Below are 17,212 nucleotides of genomic sequence, written 5' to 3'. Positions count from 1 at the left end.
GAGTCTGAGTGGTCTGGATAGAACTTCAACCCAACCAAACATTCCCTTAAGCCAATGCCTAATCCAGGGGAAGGTCCTAACTTTCTTCGATTCTGTGAAGGCTGGTAGAAGTGAGGAAGCTGCAGAAGAAAACTTTGCAGACAGCAGAGGTGGGTTCATGAGGTTTAAGGGAAGCAGCCGTATCTATAACATCAAAGTTTAAGGGGAAGCAGCCAGTGCTGATGTAGAAGCTGCAGCAGGAGACCCAGAAGATCCAGCTAAGATAACTAGTGAAGGAGGCTGTGCTAAGTAACAGATTTTCATGTAGATAACACAGCCTCCTATTGGAAGAAGATGGCATCTAGAATTTTCATAGCTGGAGAAGAGAAGTTAATGTCTGGCTTCAGAGCTTTAAAGGACAGGCTGACTCCCTTTTTAGGGGTTAGTGCAGCTGGTGACTTTAAGTTGAAGCTAATACTCACTGACCATTCCAAGAAAAATCCCAGGGCCCTGAAGAATCATGCTAGATCTACTCTACCTGCTCTATACCATGGAACAACAAAGTCTGGATGATAGCACTTCTGTTTATAATATGATTTATGAATATTTTAATTTTAAACCCACTGTTGAGACTTACAGAAAAAAAATTCCTTTCAAAGTATTACTGCTCATTAATAATGCAGTTGGTCATCCAAGAGCTCTGATAAGAGTTGTACAATAAGATTAAAGTTTTCATGCCTGCTAACATTATATCTGTTCTGCAGCCCATGGATCAAAGAGTAATTTTTTTTTTTAAGATTTATTTATTTAGGGGCACCTGGGTGGCTCAGTGGGTTAAAGCCTCTGCCTTTGGCTCAGGTCATGATCTCAGGGTCCCAGGAGTGAGCCCCACGTCGGGCTCTCTGCTCAGTGGGGAGCCTGCTTCCCTTCCTCTCTCCGCCTGCCTCTCTGCCTACTTGTGATCTCTCTCTGTCAAATAAATAAATGAAATCCTTAAAAAAAAAAGATTTATTTATTTATTTGACAGAGATTACAAGTAGGCAGAGAGGCAGGCGGAGCAGGCGGGGAGGAAGCAGACTCCCTGCTGAGCAGAGAGCCCAATGCGGGGCTCAGTCCCAGAAACCAGGGACCATGACCTGAGCTGAAGGTAGAGGCTTTAACCCACTGAGCCACCCAGGTTCCCCTCAAAGAGTAATTTTGACTTTCAGGTCTTCTTACTTAAGAAACACATTTTGGGGGTACCTGGTTGCCTCAGTTGGTTAAGTCTTCAACTCTTGATTTCTGCTCAGGTCGTAATTGCAGTATTCTGAGATAGAGTCCTGTGTCAGGCTCTGCATTTGGCTAAAATAAGTAAATCTTTGAGGAAAGAAAAAAAAAAAAGGAAACACATTTTGTAAGGTTGTAGCTGCCATAGATAGTGATTCCTCTGATGCATCTGGGAAAAGTACTTTGAAAACCTGGAAAGAATTCACCATTCTAAATGCCATCAAGAGGGAAGGTCAAAATATCAGCGTTAACAGGAGTTTGGAAGAAGTTGATTCCAACCCTCATGGACGACTGGGAAGGTTTCAAGACTTCAGTGGAAAAAGTCACTGTGGATATGGTGGAAATAGCAAGAGAAATAGACTTGGAAATGGAGCCTGAAGATAGGACTGAACTGCTGCAATCTCATGATAAAACTTTAATGGATAAAGAGTTGATTCTTGAGGATGAGCAAAGAAAGTGGTTCTTGAGATGGAAACTTCTGGTGAAGATGCTTTGAAGGTTGTTGAAATAACAACAAAGGATTTAGAGTATTACATAAACTTAGTTGATAAAACAGCAGGAAGGTTTGAGAGGATTGACACCAATTTTGAAAGACTCTACTATGGGTAAAATGCTATCAAACAGCACCGCATGCTACAGAGAAATCACTCAAGAAAGGAAGAGTCAATTGATGTGGCGCATCTCATTGCTGTCTTATATTAAGAAATTGCCACTGCCACCCCAGCTTTCAGCGACCAACCTCCTTTGATCACTCAGCAGCCATCAACATCAAGGCAAGACCTTCCACTAACAAAAAAGATGACAACTCATTGAGACCTCAGATAATGGTTAGCACTTTTTTTAGGGAAATAAATATTTTTAATTAAGGCATGTACATTGTCTTTTTAGACACAATGCTACTGCACACTTAACAGACTACTGTATAGTGTAAACATAACTTTTATATGCACTGGAAACCAAAAATTGTCATTTAACCCAGGGCAATTGGGTGGCTCAATTGGTTGGGCGGCCCACTCTTGGTTTCTGCTCAGGTTTCCATCTCAACATCCTGCGAACAAGCCCTGCCTCAGGCTCTGTGCTCGTTTGGGGATTCTGCTTCAGGAGCTCGTGCTCTCTCTCTCTCTCCTCCTCCCCTTACTGTTTCTCTTTCTCTCTAAAATAAATAGATAAATAAATAAATCTTTTTTTTTTAAGTTCTTTAGCTCACTTTATTATGATATTTACTTCATTGGGGTGGTCTGGAACCAAACCCACAGTATCTCCGAGGTGTGCCTCTATACAGTTTTTTGTCATATGTGCAATAGAAAGGCAGACCTCAGCCTAATACATGCCAAATCATTACAAAATTTGAAATTATAGGGACCCGTGTTAATGAACTTTTACTGAATTTACAAAATGTCCAAGGTTACACCTCATTGTAACTTAAAAGACAAATCTCAAAGTGATCTTTCGACTTCCCCGGAACATGATGTGAAAGGAATGCTGTGTGATTTGAGATACTGTCTGGTGGGCAGCACTCTCTTGGCTCTCTCTCACCTGACATGTTTTTGCCTCTCTCTAAAATACTTTGGTGCCCCTGTTCAAAGGCTCTGTGGAAACAATAATGATGTTTGACTGAGTGCTCAGATAAAATGGATTTTCAAGAAAATTAATAGCCTCTGTTCTGATTTGGGTGATGTTTTTGCAAGATAATTGACAGAGAGATGCTTTAAATTGTGATCCAAAATATCAGATTCATAGTGTTTTCCACGTCCCCACTATTACTATGTCTAGGGTCTGATTGATAGCTTGCCCTGATAGGTCTTTTTGTTCCTACCATAGCACAGCATTAGTGAAAACAGCTCCCACCTCGAAACAGTGGCTATAGAAAAAATTAGAATTAAGGGCCATTCTGGGATGATGGGGATAGTAGTGTTTGGGCAGGGATATGGCTCATTTATAAGGTTTTCCCATTAGTCATAGACAATAGAGTTGATTTATTGCCTCATGGTTTTTGAGTTGCTCTTTCTACCAGTGGACTGATGGATATGAGAGTATTGCAATTGAGGGAACCAAATTAATTGGAGAAGGAAGTTAATTTGAGTCCTCCATGGTCCTGGGCTAGTTAATGTGGGAGCTATGGTTAGATCACAGGTCTCCCGGAGCCTGGTGATGGGAGGTTGAAATGGCATTGCTGTGGCACGGATATTTAAGAATATGAATGAAAGGAAACCATAGATTTCAGTCAGGAGAGCATGGAAGAATCCATGGTGCTGAAGCTGTTAGGAGGATGCCCAGATTGGGTACCTACTCCATACGCACTACATATGCTTATTATATGTGTATTCAAACACACTTTCCAAAAAGTACAACAGCAACTAAAATAAAAGGTGATTTTTATGTCAGACAACCCCTATATCAACTCCTTTATTGTGTGCTTAAGTAAGAAAAAAACTGATAGATTCCAAGGTTGGATGGTTACATCTGTTGTTTGGGAAATTGTGAGATCTAATACAGTATATACGAAACAACTTAAAATATCAAGAAATACCAAGGGCATTTCCTTTTTTTTTTTTTTTTTTAAGATTTTATTTATTTATTTGACAGAGAGAGAGAGATAGTGAGAACAGGAACACAAGCAGGGGGAGCAGGAGAGGGAGAAGCAGGCTTCCCGCCTAGCAGGGAGCTTGATGCGGGGCTTGATACCAGGACCCTGGGATCACTACCTGAGCCGATGGCAGCCGCTTAATGACTGAGCCACCCAGGTGCCCATCAAGGGTATTTTTGGCTATTACTTTTGTCAATTTTGTATTACAAATGTGAAATCATCACCCAAATAAGGTGGAAATTCACACTATTAAGGGTTTTTCCCTCCATCAAAAGAAAAATGAAGGAAAAACATATGTAAATAGATTAATAGTTTTGAGGGGCGCCTGGGTGGCTCAGTGGGTTAAAGCCTCTGCCTGCGGCTCAGGTTATGATCTCAGGGTCCTGGAATCGTCCGCTTCCCTTTCTCTCTGCCTGCTTGTGATATCTGCCTGTCAAATTAAAAAAAAAAAAAAAAATTAAAAGATTAATAGTTTTGTTTTTAAGCAATAAATTTTTTCCATTTTCTTTTCTTTTGCCCAGGAATGCTTTTTAGTAGGAAATCTAGTATTAGGATTTTAATATATTCTTAAAATGCATATTTTAAGATATATAAATACATTTCAAAATATGAGCCTTAGGTTTAAATCTGAAGCTACTAATGGTATTTTCAGAGTTCTTTTGCTCAAAACATAGAATTGAACTTGATTATCCCTTTTGAAAACATGTTATTGAGGGACCTAGGTGATATCCTCCTTCAGCACAGGTCATGATCCTGGGGTCCTGGGATGGAGTCCCACATCGGGCTCCTTGCTCAGAGAGGAGCCTGCTTCTACCTCTGCCTGCCACTCCCCCTGCTTGTGCTTCCTTTGTCTCTCTGACAAGCAAATAAATGAAATCCTTAAAAAATATGTTCTTGAAGTAAAACATATATATGGAAAAAGAGACATGCATAAGTGTAGAGTTTGATGGGTTTTCAAAACTTGAACACTTCTGTGTAATTAACATAAAGGTCATAAAGCAAAACTTGACCAGGATCCCAGAACTCCCCAACCTGTGTCCCCTTTGAATCACAATCTTCCAAACTGCCAACGGGACTTTTAGCACTGTAAGTGAGTTTTGTCTATTTTGTACTTAACGTAAATGCATTCTCCTCATTTGTAACTGGCTAGTTTTGCTCAGTATTATGTTAGTGATATTCATCCATCTGATGCCAATTATTGTATAATGCTCATTCACAGTGCTGCCTAATGTTTATTGTGGGAATTTATCTTAATACTGCTGTGCAGTTTTTAAGGTATATATGTACTAATTTGTGACCAGCCACTAATGTATGAGAGTTCAAGTGACTATGCATTTTGCCCCAAACTTGGTATTTTCCATCTTTTTTTACTTTAGCCATTCTGGTGGGCAATCATTGATTTTTAAATTGACTAAATAAACCTCCAGCAAATTTGTGTGAAACAAAGGTCTTTATTTAGCAACTCGTGCATGCTGGGGGTGGGGAGGGGCAATGTTTCATAAAGTGGAATGCTTCAACATCAACAAGTTCAAAAAAGAAATACAGTTTAAATTACATAAGCAGAAATATCTCAGCACAGACAAGTGTTTTTGTTTAAAATACAGCCTTATTTTCAAAGAAAGCATTTCATTTGGGAATGGAGAGATATGCATATGGGCCAGACATTTATGGAATCTGAAAACTGACATTTTTAAGATTTTGGAGGGGAGGTGTGGGATAGAGGGAAACAGTAAGGACTTTATTAACTGTGCCACTAATGATTGAGATTTTCATAGAAAAAACACGAGGCAGTGGTTGATTTGTGGTTTTATTATCATTTCAGGGTCTCCATTTTGGTGCCTATTGGATATTGTTCCTATAAAGAATGAGAAAGGAGATGTGGTACTTTTTCTGGCTTCATTCAAAGATATAACAGATACAAAAGTGAAGATTACTCCAGAAGATAAAAAAGAAGGTTGGTACTGTTTTCAGAAAACATTGACAGATGGAGTAACATTTTGAAATTGTGTACTCAAAAACTCTGGGAGGAAAAAAAACTGTCTTTTTAATAACAGCAACTGATAAATATTCATAACCATTAGCAGTCAGTATTTGGTGCTTATTGCAAAATCACAGAGACATTACATGAATTTACATTCTCGTCTTGGTAATAAAGACTCATTTGACGGGAACCAGAAGTTCATATTCCTATGCAAATAGGTTGAGGAAGGAAAATAGTTTACTAGAATCTGAAGAGTCACACCACCTTGTTTTATTAGGGAAGAAAATGAGTCAATAGCAATAAGTGAACTTAAAATGATGTGATTGAAAGTGTATCTCTCGGTTTCATCTAAAGTGCAGTAGTTCAAAACTTAGAAGTGAATTTCATGTGCAATATTAAGAATCAAGTTTAGTGGTTACTAGAGTGGACTGTCACTAACAAATGTGTATCTGTATCTTACTGTAAACTACAATATGATAATTTGTTTTAAGGCACAGAGAGACTTTCCGATGATCTTTAAAGCATTCTAAGACTCGATGTTGCTTTCCTTTTACTTTCTATTTATACTTATGAAGAAATTCCTTGCGATTCATGCAAAGTGACAAAAATTGACACTGATAACATGTTGATACTGTTTCATTTATTTAAACAGGAGTAGAATTAGATACTCTGGTGACCAGAGAAAAAACAATAGTCATTGCAGGGATGTCCTATGTAGTAAATTCTTTATGAGAACAGGCTATTAGACATTTCAACAATCATGTCTTTGTAAGAATGAACTCTTTTACTCCAGCTCTTTTAAAACATGCATGGGAGTGTTTTAAATATATAATGTCTCTTGAAATGATAACACGAAGGGAGAACTATTCCGGTGTGGTGCCGCTACCCCCACTTCCATCACTTAAAATGTTTGCAAATACACAACTACTTTCCTGTGTGTTTGCATGACTAAATAGTGAGGCATATTTTTACATACATAAGGAAAGAACAGTCTTACAGTTAAAGTTACTTGGATATTAGAGTATGTTAATACCTGACCAGTGAGAGGAAAGGAAATGGGGAGTCACTGTGCGCAGTTTTTGTCTTTAGTGGTTTTTGTTTGTTTGTTTTTGGTGTTACAGGAATTCAGAAGGTAAGTATGAACTGTATTTGCTCACAGCACTTGTGACACCACATGTGTGAGTTTTTTCCATACCAAGAACCAGTTCTACAACTTTCTGGACACCAGCTGGGGGTCCTATCATCTCATTTAGCTCTGACACCGCTCAGAGTTAGTGTCAGACGCCACAGGTGTATGAGCTCATTCCCACAAGACTGCCCTTACCCCAGACGCCAGTCACAAATACCAAGTGCCCAGGGTTCCCGAACTTTTCTGTCCAACTTGGCTATAAAGTTGCGGGCTCCTCCACATGCCCCTTTTCAGATTTGATTATTTGCTGGAACAGCTCACCGTGCCCAGGGAAACACTTTACTTACATGGTTACAAAGGATACACTCAGCAACAGCATAATGGAAAGGACAGGTAGAGCAAGGCATGGGGGGAAGGGATATGGAGCTGCCATGCTCTCTCTGTGTGTGCCAGACTCCCAGGACCTCAGTATGTTCACCAACTCAGGAGGTCTCCAAAGCCTGCTGTTCAGGCATTTTTATGGAGGTTCACTATGTAAACATGATTGACCACATCATTGACTATTGGTGATTAACTCAGTATCCAGCCCTTCTCCTCTCCCAGAAGGTTAGGGGTGGGGTGAAAGTTCCAACTGTCTGATTTTGCCTAGATCTTTCACCGCTGAAGCTATTTAGGGACCTCCCCAGCCACCAGTCATTCCTTAGTGTATAAAAGACACTCACCATCTCAGAGATTCCAAGAGTTATAGGGTTGTTTGCCAGGAATAGGAGATAAAGATCATATATATATATATATATATAAAACTAAAAAGAATTATGTGAGTACTTTTTTTTCTTCAAAGGGAGCAATTTAATTGACTTGCTTTGAAAATGGGAATTATGCGTAATGGTTTTTTCAAATTTAACTCATCACCTTTGTCCTAGATCTGTTATGTTTGCAGAAAGGGAGAAATCCCTGTCTTGGAAGACTGAAAATTGGTAAAAGGAGCAAAATACACTTACTCATTTGGGGTTTGAAAGAGCTCAACTAAAACACTCCTTTTCTCCACTCCAGTGCTGGTCCAACTCATAAGGAAATAAGAATAAAGCAGATAGGAGACCAGCATATCACCTTTCTTTCTGATGAAACCCATAACAGAGGGTCTGACATACATCTACAGCAAGTGAGCTTCCTTTTTTTGAGCTCCAAATTTCGGCAAAGCTACTCATCAGTCACAAACAGATCTATAATGAGGCAAGGCAGAGCTCACCAAGTTAGCATTTCAAGCTCAAGGACCAGAGCAGATCAGGTGTTCCCCAAAGGCAGTTGAGCCTTAAAGAGAAAAGGGCTGCCCTGGACATACCAACATGTCCTTCCAAGCTCAACCAATTAAGTTCCTCCTCTTTTCCTGGGATGAAGTGAGTAAAGAAGCAAAGAGAGGCCAAGTGTGATACCCTAACAGAACTGCTTGCACATGAAATACTATACCCACAATTCGGGGGTGGAGGGCATGTATTTGAGTACTCTGGAACCAATAACAATTTTACTGATTCAGAGTTCTGTCTTAAAAATGAGTTTTACATTTATATTTAAATAAATGATGTTCAGTTATGCTCAGTAGTACTCCAATTTATTTAGGGAACATGTATAATCATGTTCCTTCTTTAACAAAGTTTAAAGGAAAAAATATCAACAAAACACTTTTACCATTAATTATATAATGCAAAATATGGTTTAGGAATTTTGAAATACTTGATAGCAGCTCGTAAAATTTTTTATAGCTTTATAACTTTTTCCTCAAATGATTATTACTTTATATAAGATTATGTATTATTTCTGCTATGTAATGAACACTTAAGAACATTTTTCATTACTACCGTATTATAAATATCCCACAAAAATATATAGTATTTTTATAGAAGCAAACTATGGTAAGCCAACATGATTATAAATGATCTTAAAAAAATAAATATATATTTCTTTTCTTTCTTTCTTTCTTTTTTTTTTTTTTTACCTGCACTTAATAGAGGAAAAATACATTAAAATTCACCCGTTGATGGCATGTCTTGCAGGAAAGGCACATCTTAGCATATGGTATTTTTAGAACTTCAGGATAAGTATTTGAAAATCATTGAAATGTCACTGTGTAACTGGAACAATATTTGTCTCATAGCACTAGAAAACTCTAAGTGAGCATGTAGCCTGACTCGACCCGATATTGCATCTCATACAGATATATCACTGAAGTTCACTGAGTTGTGGAAGATTTGTGTTAATTAAATTAATTTCCTATCAAGGCTCAGATGATGGCCTTAAGGTATAAATTGTGCACTTCTATTTTAAAAATAAATACTTTAATTATTAATGTCTATATTGTTTGGGGTTTTACTTGATATGAGAAAAAACATTTTACAGAAAAGGCTAGCAAGGTGTGGGATACAAGGAACGGCATCGATGGGAGATGAGCATGAAACGCAAAGCACTGTTTGTGCGCTCCGTAGCTCTTAGCTAGCAGATCTGGGGTGTATGGGGGTGGGGAGAGGTCCAAGAGAGGGAAAGCAAGGGAGGGTGGGAGGCTATGGGGGACTGCAGCAGAAATCTGGTGATTTTTACCGCCTAATACCCTCCTTTGTTTTGGATACATATCTTACTTCCATTCTAAAAATGTGTGTAAACCACTAACTTGTACATCTACGTCTAAGCGTTACTGAGTGCATAAGGTGGAACCTTGTTCACCTCTTTCACTATCATTAAGAATTATTTTAATGCCACGTAAAAGTAGATTATTAGTGGATTAAGTAATTCAACAAATACTTAGTGAGCCCCACTCTGCCTCCAGATTTGAACTATTGTTTGGGGATGTCAGAATGGAGACCATGTGCTTTGGATCATCCATACTTCCGCTCAAATCCTGGTTCCACCACGTGCTCGGTAGTAGATCTCAGACTTGCTGCTTATCCTCTCAGAGACTGAGTTTTCTCATCTATAACATGGGGTAATCGTACATACTGCATTTGTTTCAGTTTGTCAAATGACAAAAACGACACAATTGAGTAACGGGCTTGATGCCCTTTATTCAAGGGCAGACACTCCATGGATTGGGAGCGCCTCACAAGCAGTGGGTCACTGTCTCTGAGGGATATTGGGCAAGAATGAGTTTTCTAGGAAGATGGGGGACCATGGAAACTGGGTCATGATGAGCAAGGAGGTAGGGGATTTCCTTACGAGGCTTGCAAGGTCCTATGTTTCAGGGTAAGGTAAGCTAACTAAAACTGATTGGGAGGATTGTGCTTGGAGTATGTTTGGATTCCATGACAGGAATTCCCCTTAAGTGCAGGCTGGCATAGGTGTCAATGTCAGGCCACTGGGTCCCCTTTTGTGAGTCCCAGTATATGAATCAATTTTATCAGGTTTATAAGAAGTAACATATGCAAATCACATAAGACAGGATATAGAATATGCTTGGTAAAAGATAGTGGTCATGGTTCTATTCTGTTTTATTTTAATAGCTAGCCATTATTCAGTCTCTACTTCATGCTAACAGAAACTTCATTTATTTATCATTACAACCATATGAATTAGGTATTATTCCCATTTACCAGTGAATTTAAGTAACTTGATAAAACTGACAGTGTAAAAAATATCTTAATAGAACTAAAACTTACATTCATATAATCAAATTCCAGAGTGTACATTCTTTTATTGGGATTTTTTTTTCCTCTCCTCAAGAGCTTATAATCTTATGAAGGACACAGATCCAGTGTTTGTAATTTAGTATATTCAGTGACAGTAGAGTGGCGGAAATGGTAAATTCTTTCTAGAAAAGGTAAAAGGTTAGGGTGGAGCCAGCAAGAATTGGAGCAGAGTCAAAAACTTCATGGGGAAAATACTACTGAAGCAAGTCTTAAAAGATGAGTGGAGTTTGATAGACTGAACAAAGGGACATTAATTTCAGGAGTTGCACTAGCAAATAGTTAACCTTCTTTTGGAAGCAGATTATGAAAGTCAGGGAGTTGAAGTTTATCTCTACAGAGGTAGGCAGACCTTAAGTCCTAAATGTTTTATTATGCCTTTCTCTTTTTTTCAAGTTTTCATTTAAATACCAGTTAGTTTACATTTTATTACGTCTTTCTGAGGAGTTTATATGGTGTGGAGCTAGAACTCACCATTAGAATAAGTAGGCATTGAAAGATGAAGGCAAAGGAAGACTGATTCCAAGTTTCTGGCTTGGGGACAGTTATGGGCTGAATTGTGTGCTCCCCAAATCATACGTTGAAGCCTTAAACGCACGACCTCAGCACGTGACTGCATTTGGAGACAGGGCCTTTAAAGAGGTAATGAAGGTGAAACGGAGCTGTGATGGTGGGCCCTAATTCCATCGGGCTGGTGTCCTCACAAGAAGAGGGATTCAGCACAGGGAGACAGGAGGGGCGGGCATGCACAGACAAAAGGCTGTGTGACCAGGAAGCAAGGGGGCGGCACCTCCTTCTTTTACTCTAAACAGATGTGATTTTATGAAAGCGGCTCTACATTCAAATGACCCACTTTCGAACAACCATTCACATTCACCTTCTTGAAGTCTCTGGGTAAGCCAAGCTGATTTGTTCACTCTCAACTAATACAATGCATCCTCTTTTTTTCCTCCACACCCAGTTCTCCGATCTTCCCTCACTTGAATCATCTTTGTCACTCCTAGTCACTAGGAGAATCCTACCTTTTTTCTTTGTCATCAGTTTACCTGAGCCACCTGAGCTCACAGTGGGGGTCCTCCCTGTTTGCTGCTGACTTCATTCATCCGGCTTGTCTTTCTCAAACTGTGAAGGGCCTTCAACTTGGCATCCTGCTTCGCAATCTTTGAATTTCCTGAGTGCCTTGCACAGAATAGTCACAGAGGACACGCTTGCTCATTAATTTTATTAAAAGACCTTCACTTATGGGACAGCGTTCAGCTTCTTTTAGAAGTCCCTTTTCTCTGTACTCAGTTGCATGCGTCTCCGTCTTTGGAACTCCATTTCACAGCAGTTCATTCATTATACTAATCTAGTTTTCCATTCAGACTGGTTGAGTATATAATATGTGTCTTCTTGCTCCCCGCACAGGGCCCAAGGCAGTGAGTTTCAATTCTCATAGGATGCCCAGATCTGGTTTGAAATGATGGTTGACACTGAGCTATGCATTATGGACGCACAACATCATCAGTGCTCCCAGACCTGGAGACTGTTATGATTTCTAAAATGTGGGCACTTCAGATTTGTCTTGAGAATTTAGAGGTTGATGTGTGAAGCTCCTCGTATTCTCTACTGGTAATACAAACCGGTATTCAAATGCAATGGCTTTCTTGGTAGCCTCACTTTTGGCGGATGGCGGCAGGTTGGCGGTATTCAGTACACTGACCGAATTTTTACATTGCTCCTGCCTTTTCCTCTTCCTAAGAGGCTTCGGAAGAAATAATAATAATGACTAGCTGCACCGCACAACTAGATATCAATTACAGTTAGCTGCAAGAACTTGAAACCCTAACAACATCAGCTTAATCAGTAAGGGCTTTCTTTTCTCATATTGCGAGTGGTCTGAGCTGAATCGCCCGTGTTTGGAATGGTGAGAGCAATACTGGTAGGCGCTCACAGGCTCTTTTTTTTGCCTTTCTGCTCTGCTGTCTGCACGTGCTGCTTGTCATTCTCATTCTTTTCATTTTTAAGTTTTATTTATTTAAGTGACCTCTATACCCAGCGTGAGGCTTGAACTCACGACCACGAGATCAAGAGTTGCATGCCCTTCCGACTGAGCCAGCCTGCACCTCATTCTCATTCTTGTCACCTCGTGGCTGTTAAGATGCCTGTTGCACCTTTAGAACTCATTTCTGGTGAGACAGAAAGGATACTGAAAGACAGAGAACAAAGGCTTCTTCTGATGCTTTGCCTTTGTGGGCAGGAAGGAGTGTCCAGGGATTTCCATCAAGATGTCATTGACTATAACTCTTTCACAGGGCCATCTCTAGCTGGAAGAAAGGCTAGGAAATCAAAGTTCTCCAGTCTATTTTTAAAAGTTTTCACACCTTTGGAGTAGAAATAGCCTAAAGAAAAAGTGCTTGGAAGTGGGGTTGGATCAGCCAATCTAGAGTGTCTATCATTTACTGATGATTTTCTATAAGCCAGATTATAGATTCTACTAGGATTCTACTATAGATTCACAAGGATTCTACTAGGATGGAGAAGAGTAAAACAGACAAACAAAAAACAAGAAAAAGGAAAAAAAAAAAAAAAGTGAAAGCAAGTGAACTGTCCAAAACCTCAGTGTTTTGAGGAGATGGAGACAGAATTGAAGCCCAGGACTGACTGCCTGGTCTCAGAGCAGGTATCTTTCTATCACACTCTGGGGTATCCTATGAAACAAATGATAGAAATTTGGGAATGAGGTGGACAAAAGGTTGGGCTTGTTGCAGTTCCTTCCCCAAACCCCTTATTGTTATCTAAACAGGAAGCATGTGTGGCTCAGGTCTTGATCCCAGGGTCCTGGGATCCAGTCCTCCCTCAGGCTCCCTGCTGGCAGGGAAGCCTGTTTCTCCCTTTCCCATTCCCCCTGCTTGTGTTCCCTCTCTCGCTGTGTCTCTCTGTCAAATAAATAAATAAATAAATAAATAAATAAATAAATAAATAAAATAAAAACAGAAAGCTCCTGCCCCAATCCTTTTTTCAATCCTTTTTTTTTTTTTTTTAAACATATAGTTTATTATTTGCCTCAGGGGTACAGGTCTGTGAATCATCAGGCTTACATGTTTCACAGCACTCACCACAGCACATACCCTCCCCAATGTCCATAACCCAACCACCCTATCACTCTACTGCCCCTCCACCCCCCAGCATCCCTCAGTTTGTTTCCCGAAACTAAGAGGTTCTTATGGTTTGTCTACCTCCCCGGTCCCATCTTGTTTCATTGTTCCCTCCCTTCCCTTCCCCCCACGACCCCTGCCCTGCCTCTCAAATTCCTCATATCAGAGAGATCATATGATAATTGTCTTTCTCTAGTTGACTTCTTTTGCTCAGTATAAAACCCTCCAGTTCCATCCACATCGTTGCAAATGGCAAGACTTTGTTTCTTTTGATGGCTGCATAGTATTCCACTGTGTGTGTGTGTGTGTGTGTGTGTGTGTGTGTGTGTGTGTATACCACATCTTCTTTACCCATTCATCTGTCCATGGACTTCTAGGTTCTTTCCATTGTTCCTGCCCCAATCCTTTTTACCATTCTCATTTCTTATTTAGAGTCCTTATTATTCAATGTGAGGTCTGAGGACCTGATATGTCAACATCACCCTTTGAGAAATGCAGAATCTTAGGCCCTATAGCACCCTCAGAATCAGAATCTTCATTTTAATAAGATCCCCGGAGGAGTCCCCTGTGCATCCGAATTTGAGAAGACTTGTGCCAGACACATTACCTAGAAAGGCCTTCTGTGACCACCCTGTTTGAAGGAGCCCATCTCCAGCCACATTGTTACATCAGTTTCTTCGTAGTCTTCCTCGCACTGACTGTGATCCGAAACAATCTTTTTCACAGGCTAGTTTCTTTGTAATAGTTCTGTACTCTATTAAAATTTAGTTTTCGGGGCACCCGGGTGGCTCAGTCAGTTAAGCATCTGCCGTTGGCTCAGGTCATGATCCCAGGGTCCTGGGATCAAGTCCTACATCGGGCTCCTTGCTCAGTGGGCGTCTACTTCTCCCTCTCACTTTCCTTCTGGGCTCTCCCTCCTTCCTCCCTCCCTCTATCTCTCTCTCAAATAAATAAATAAAATCTTAAGAAAAAAATGTAGTTTTCATCAGGGAACAGGCTCTGCCTCTCTCCTGCGTCACATCCCCAACACGTGTAGTTTGAGTGTCTAATACTCAGTAAGTTCTCCAGAAATATTTGAGGGATGGATAGATGAATAAGTGAATGTAGAAATAATGTCCAATTTAGCAAGTTTTATTATTCAGAGAGAGAAAACAACATAGCCTTCTTGCTTTTTCAGAATCATCAGATCATAACTACCAAAGCTGCACATCTCAGGTGTACATTCTGATGAATAGATTGCATGGCTCTGTTGTGCTTGATTGAAGTCAAAGACAATTTAACTTGTGTTTGCCCAAGTCAGTTCCTTCTCAGAATGTGTTCTTACTGCTGGTGTTGAATGGCCCTTTCATTTCAAATAGAATGCTATTGGTCGATTTCCTGTTCTTCTGAGTTTTCTGTTTATCTTTCAGTTTCTGGGAATCGCAATTTGGTCAATATTCTAAGATAACTAAAGGCATTAAAAAAAAAGGCATTTTGAAAAAAATATATGTACATATTCTCCAAAACATTAAGCCATTGGTCAGATATTAATTACATCTATGATGATTTTGTATACTTTGAATTTCCATTTTCAATGCGGAACATTGTAATAATGTTCCCTTCACTTTCTGAAATATTTTGCCTGCTTTTTTATTTGTTTGTTTGTTTGCATAATGGAAGAAACATATGCAAAAATCCTAAGAGAGAGCAGTTGTTTAATGGGAGAACTGTTGTAAAAATTGCCACTTTTTCTGAGGACACTGACTTCTGCCTCCAGGAGATCTATACCAACTCTTTGTCAAAACTGTGGTGAAATAAGAAATGAAGAGCCCAGGCAGATGCTTAAAGTGATTAAAGAAACTATCTCATCTATAGTATCTATATTAAAAGAAAAACGTCCTTTGGGTTTTCTATACATTTTCACTATCATCATTTCCTTAAAGGCAAATAGTGAAAGCCAGGATTTATCAACCAAGTTGCCTTTAAAGACCATGGGATAATAAGATGAATGAAATCCTGTGAAAGACTATGGTGGAGACTGAGGCCTAATACACATGGCATGCTTCACAGAGTCATTCCATTTTAAAGAAAAATTTTAAATATTTTATAACCAATTAAAACATACTTGTGGACTGAATTTTTTCTTGTAACTGTCATCGTTGGACAAATCATTATGAAATTAATAACTTATTAGTCTGATTCTTCTAAAAAGTATTATAGTTTTATTACTTCAAGAATAGAGACATGATTTTAACCATTTTGGGAGATGAATTTAACATTAAAACCCTTTTGCAATTGAATGACCAACTAATTGAGACTCTAGACAAATGGGTATTAAGAAGATTAATGAATTCAGGCTGAGAATTTTAAAAAGTCATATTACCTGACTTTCTCTGGCTGGATATATGCATTCTTAGTGATATTCTCTATATCCAACAGAATTCACCTGGTCATTTGTATTAGGGAATGTTCCCAATTCAGGGATTATAGTTGTCATACCACTGTCATGAATGATATGGTACAATTACTTTGGATAAGCTGGAAGCCATAGGACAGAAAGATCTGCAAGTCTCTGTGTCTCTGGCCTCAGCCTCTTATGGAGAGGCATACTTGGGACAGGCAGGATATTGTGGGTTTGCGCTGCAGAGGGTGGTGGTGTGGGAGTGGTTTCCCCTTGTGCATTTTGTTTTATATGGGTTAGTGTGGTGATGGCTTTGCCAATGTGAGAAAAACAGACTGTTGAGAGCCAAGAGCTTTGGTGCCAGCCTTTCATAGAAGTGGTGGGAAACATGGGGTACCCTGAGGAGGAAGGCCCGGGTCCCTAAATTTCAGGGGATTTGAGTTTAGCTTCTGCCTCTTACATCAGTAAAAATCAGCAGTCCATCCCAGTTAGCTTGTTTGCAGATAAGGAGAATGTCTGGGAACCCACTGAGCAATCTTGCTTGTCTCCACAATGGGCTTCCCCCAAATTCCATGAGGCTTTGAGTGTATTTGTTTGACACATTTTTGGGGGAATGATTTGGCTCAGGGAGAACATAGACATTTCACTAGATAAATGTCTACTGAAATGTTCACCTAATTGCTTCAATTTCTTGAAATTATATGGTAACTCAATTTTATTTAATCTACTTTAAAAATACATCTTTCAGTTCTTGAAAAAAATATGTAGAGACTCAATGTGGAGAATCAAATTTTTTTGCCTAAGTATTAGCATTTCATAGCAAACATTCATATTAATGTTGATGCAAGATGGGAGGTGAGATGAATATTTACTAGCTAGAAAGCTGCTAAAATGACTGATTATATTGAGGAGAAACTTCGAAGTTACAAATGGTGCTTATGAGCTCATTGGTCTGTGCTTTTGTTTCTTTATTGTGTTCCTTTTCCCCTCCTAGACTCTGAGCTGTGTGAAGGCAGAGGCCATGTCTGATTCACTTTTGAGTGAATTTAACCAGAATGGAGGTTAAGGTGGGCACATCAAAA

The 17,212-nt window shown here is 39.4% G+C and overlaps 1 protein-coding gene across 1 annotated transcript in view; it reads left to right on the top strand.

Moving 5' to 3' along the window:
• KCNH8 (potassium voltage-gated channel subfamily H member 8) overlaps positions 1-17,212 on the top strand; it is a 371,847-nt gene that overhangs the window by 152,923 nt on the left and 201,712 nt on the right. The window contains exon 3 of the mRNA XM_032332057.1: positions 5,655-5,786. Coding sequence (XP_032187948.1) covers positions 5,655-5,786 — 132 coding nt within the window. The remainder of the gene's footprint in view (positions 1-5,654; positions 5,787-17,212) is intronic.

Source organism: Mustela erminea, chromosome 1, assembly GCF_009829155.1.
Source record: "Mustela erminea isolate mMusErm1 chromosome 1, mMusErm1.Pri, whole genome shotgun sequence".
Classification (NCBI taxonomy): domain Eukaryota; kingdom Metazoa; phylum Chordata; class Mammalia; order Carnivora; family Mustelidae; genus Mustela; species Mustela erminea.
The sequence above is the reverse complement of the archived record's forward strand: the minus strand, read 5'-3'. Positions and strand labels throughout refer to the sequence as shown.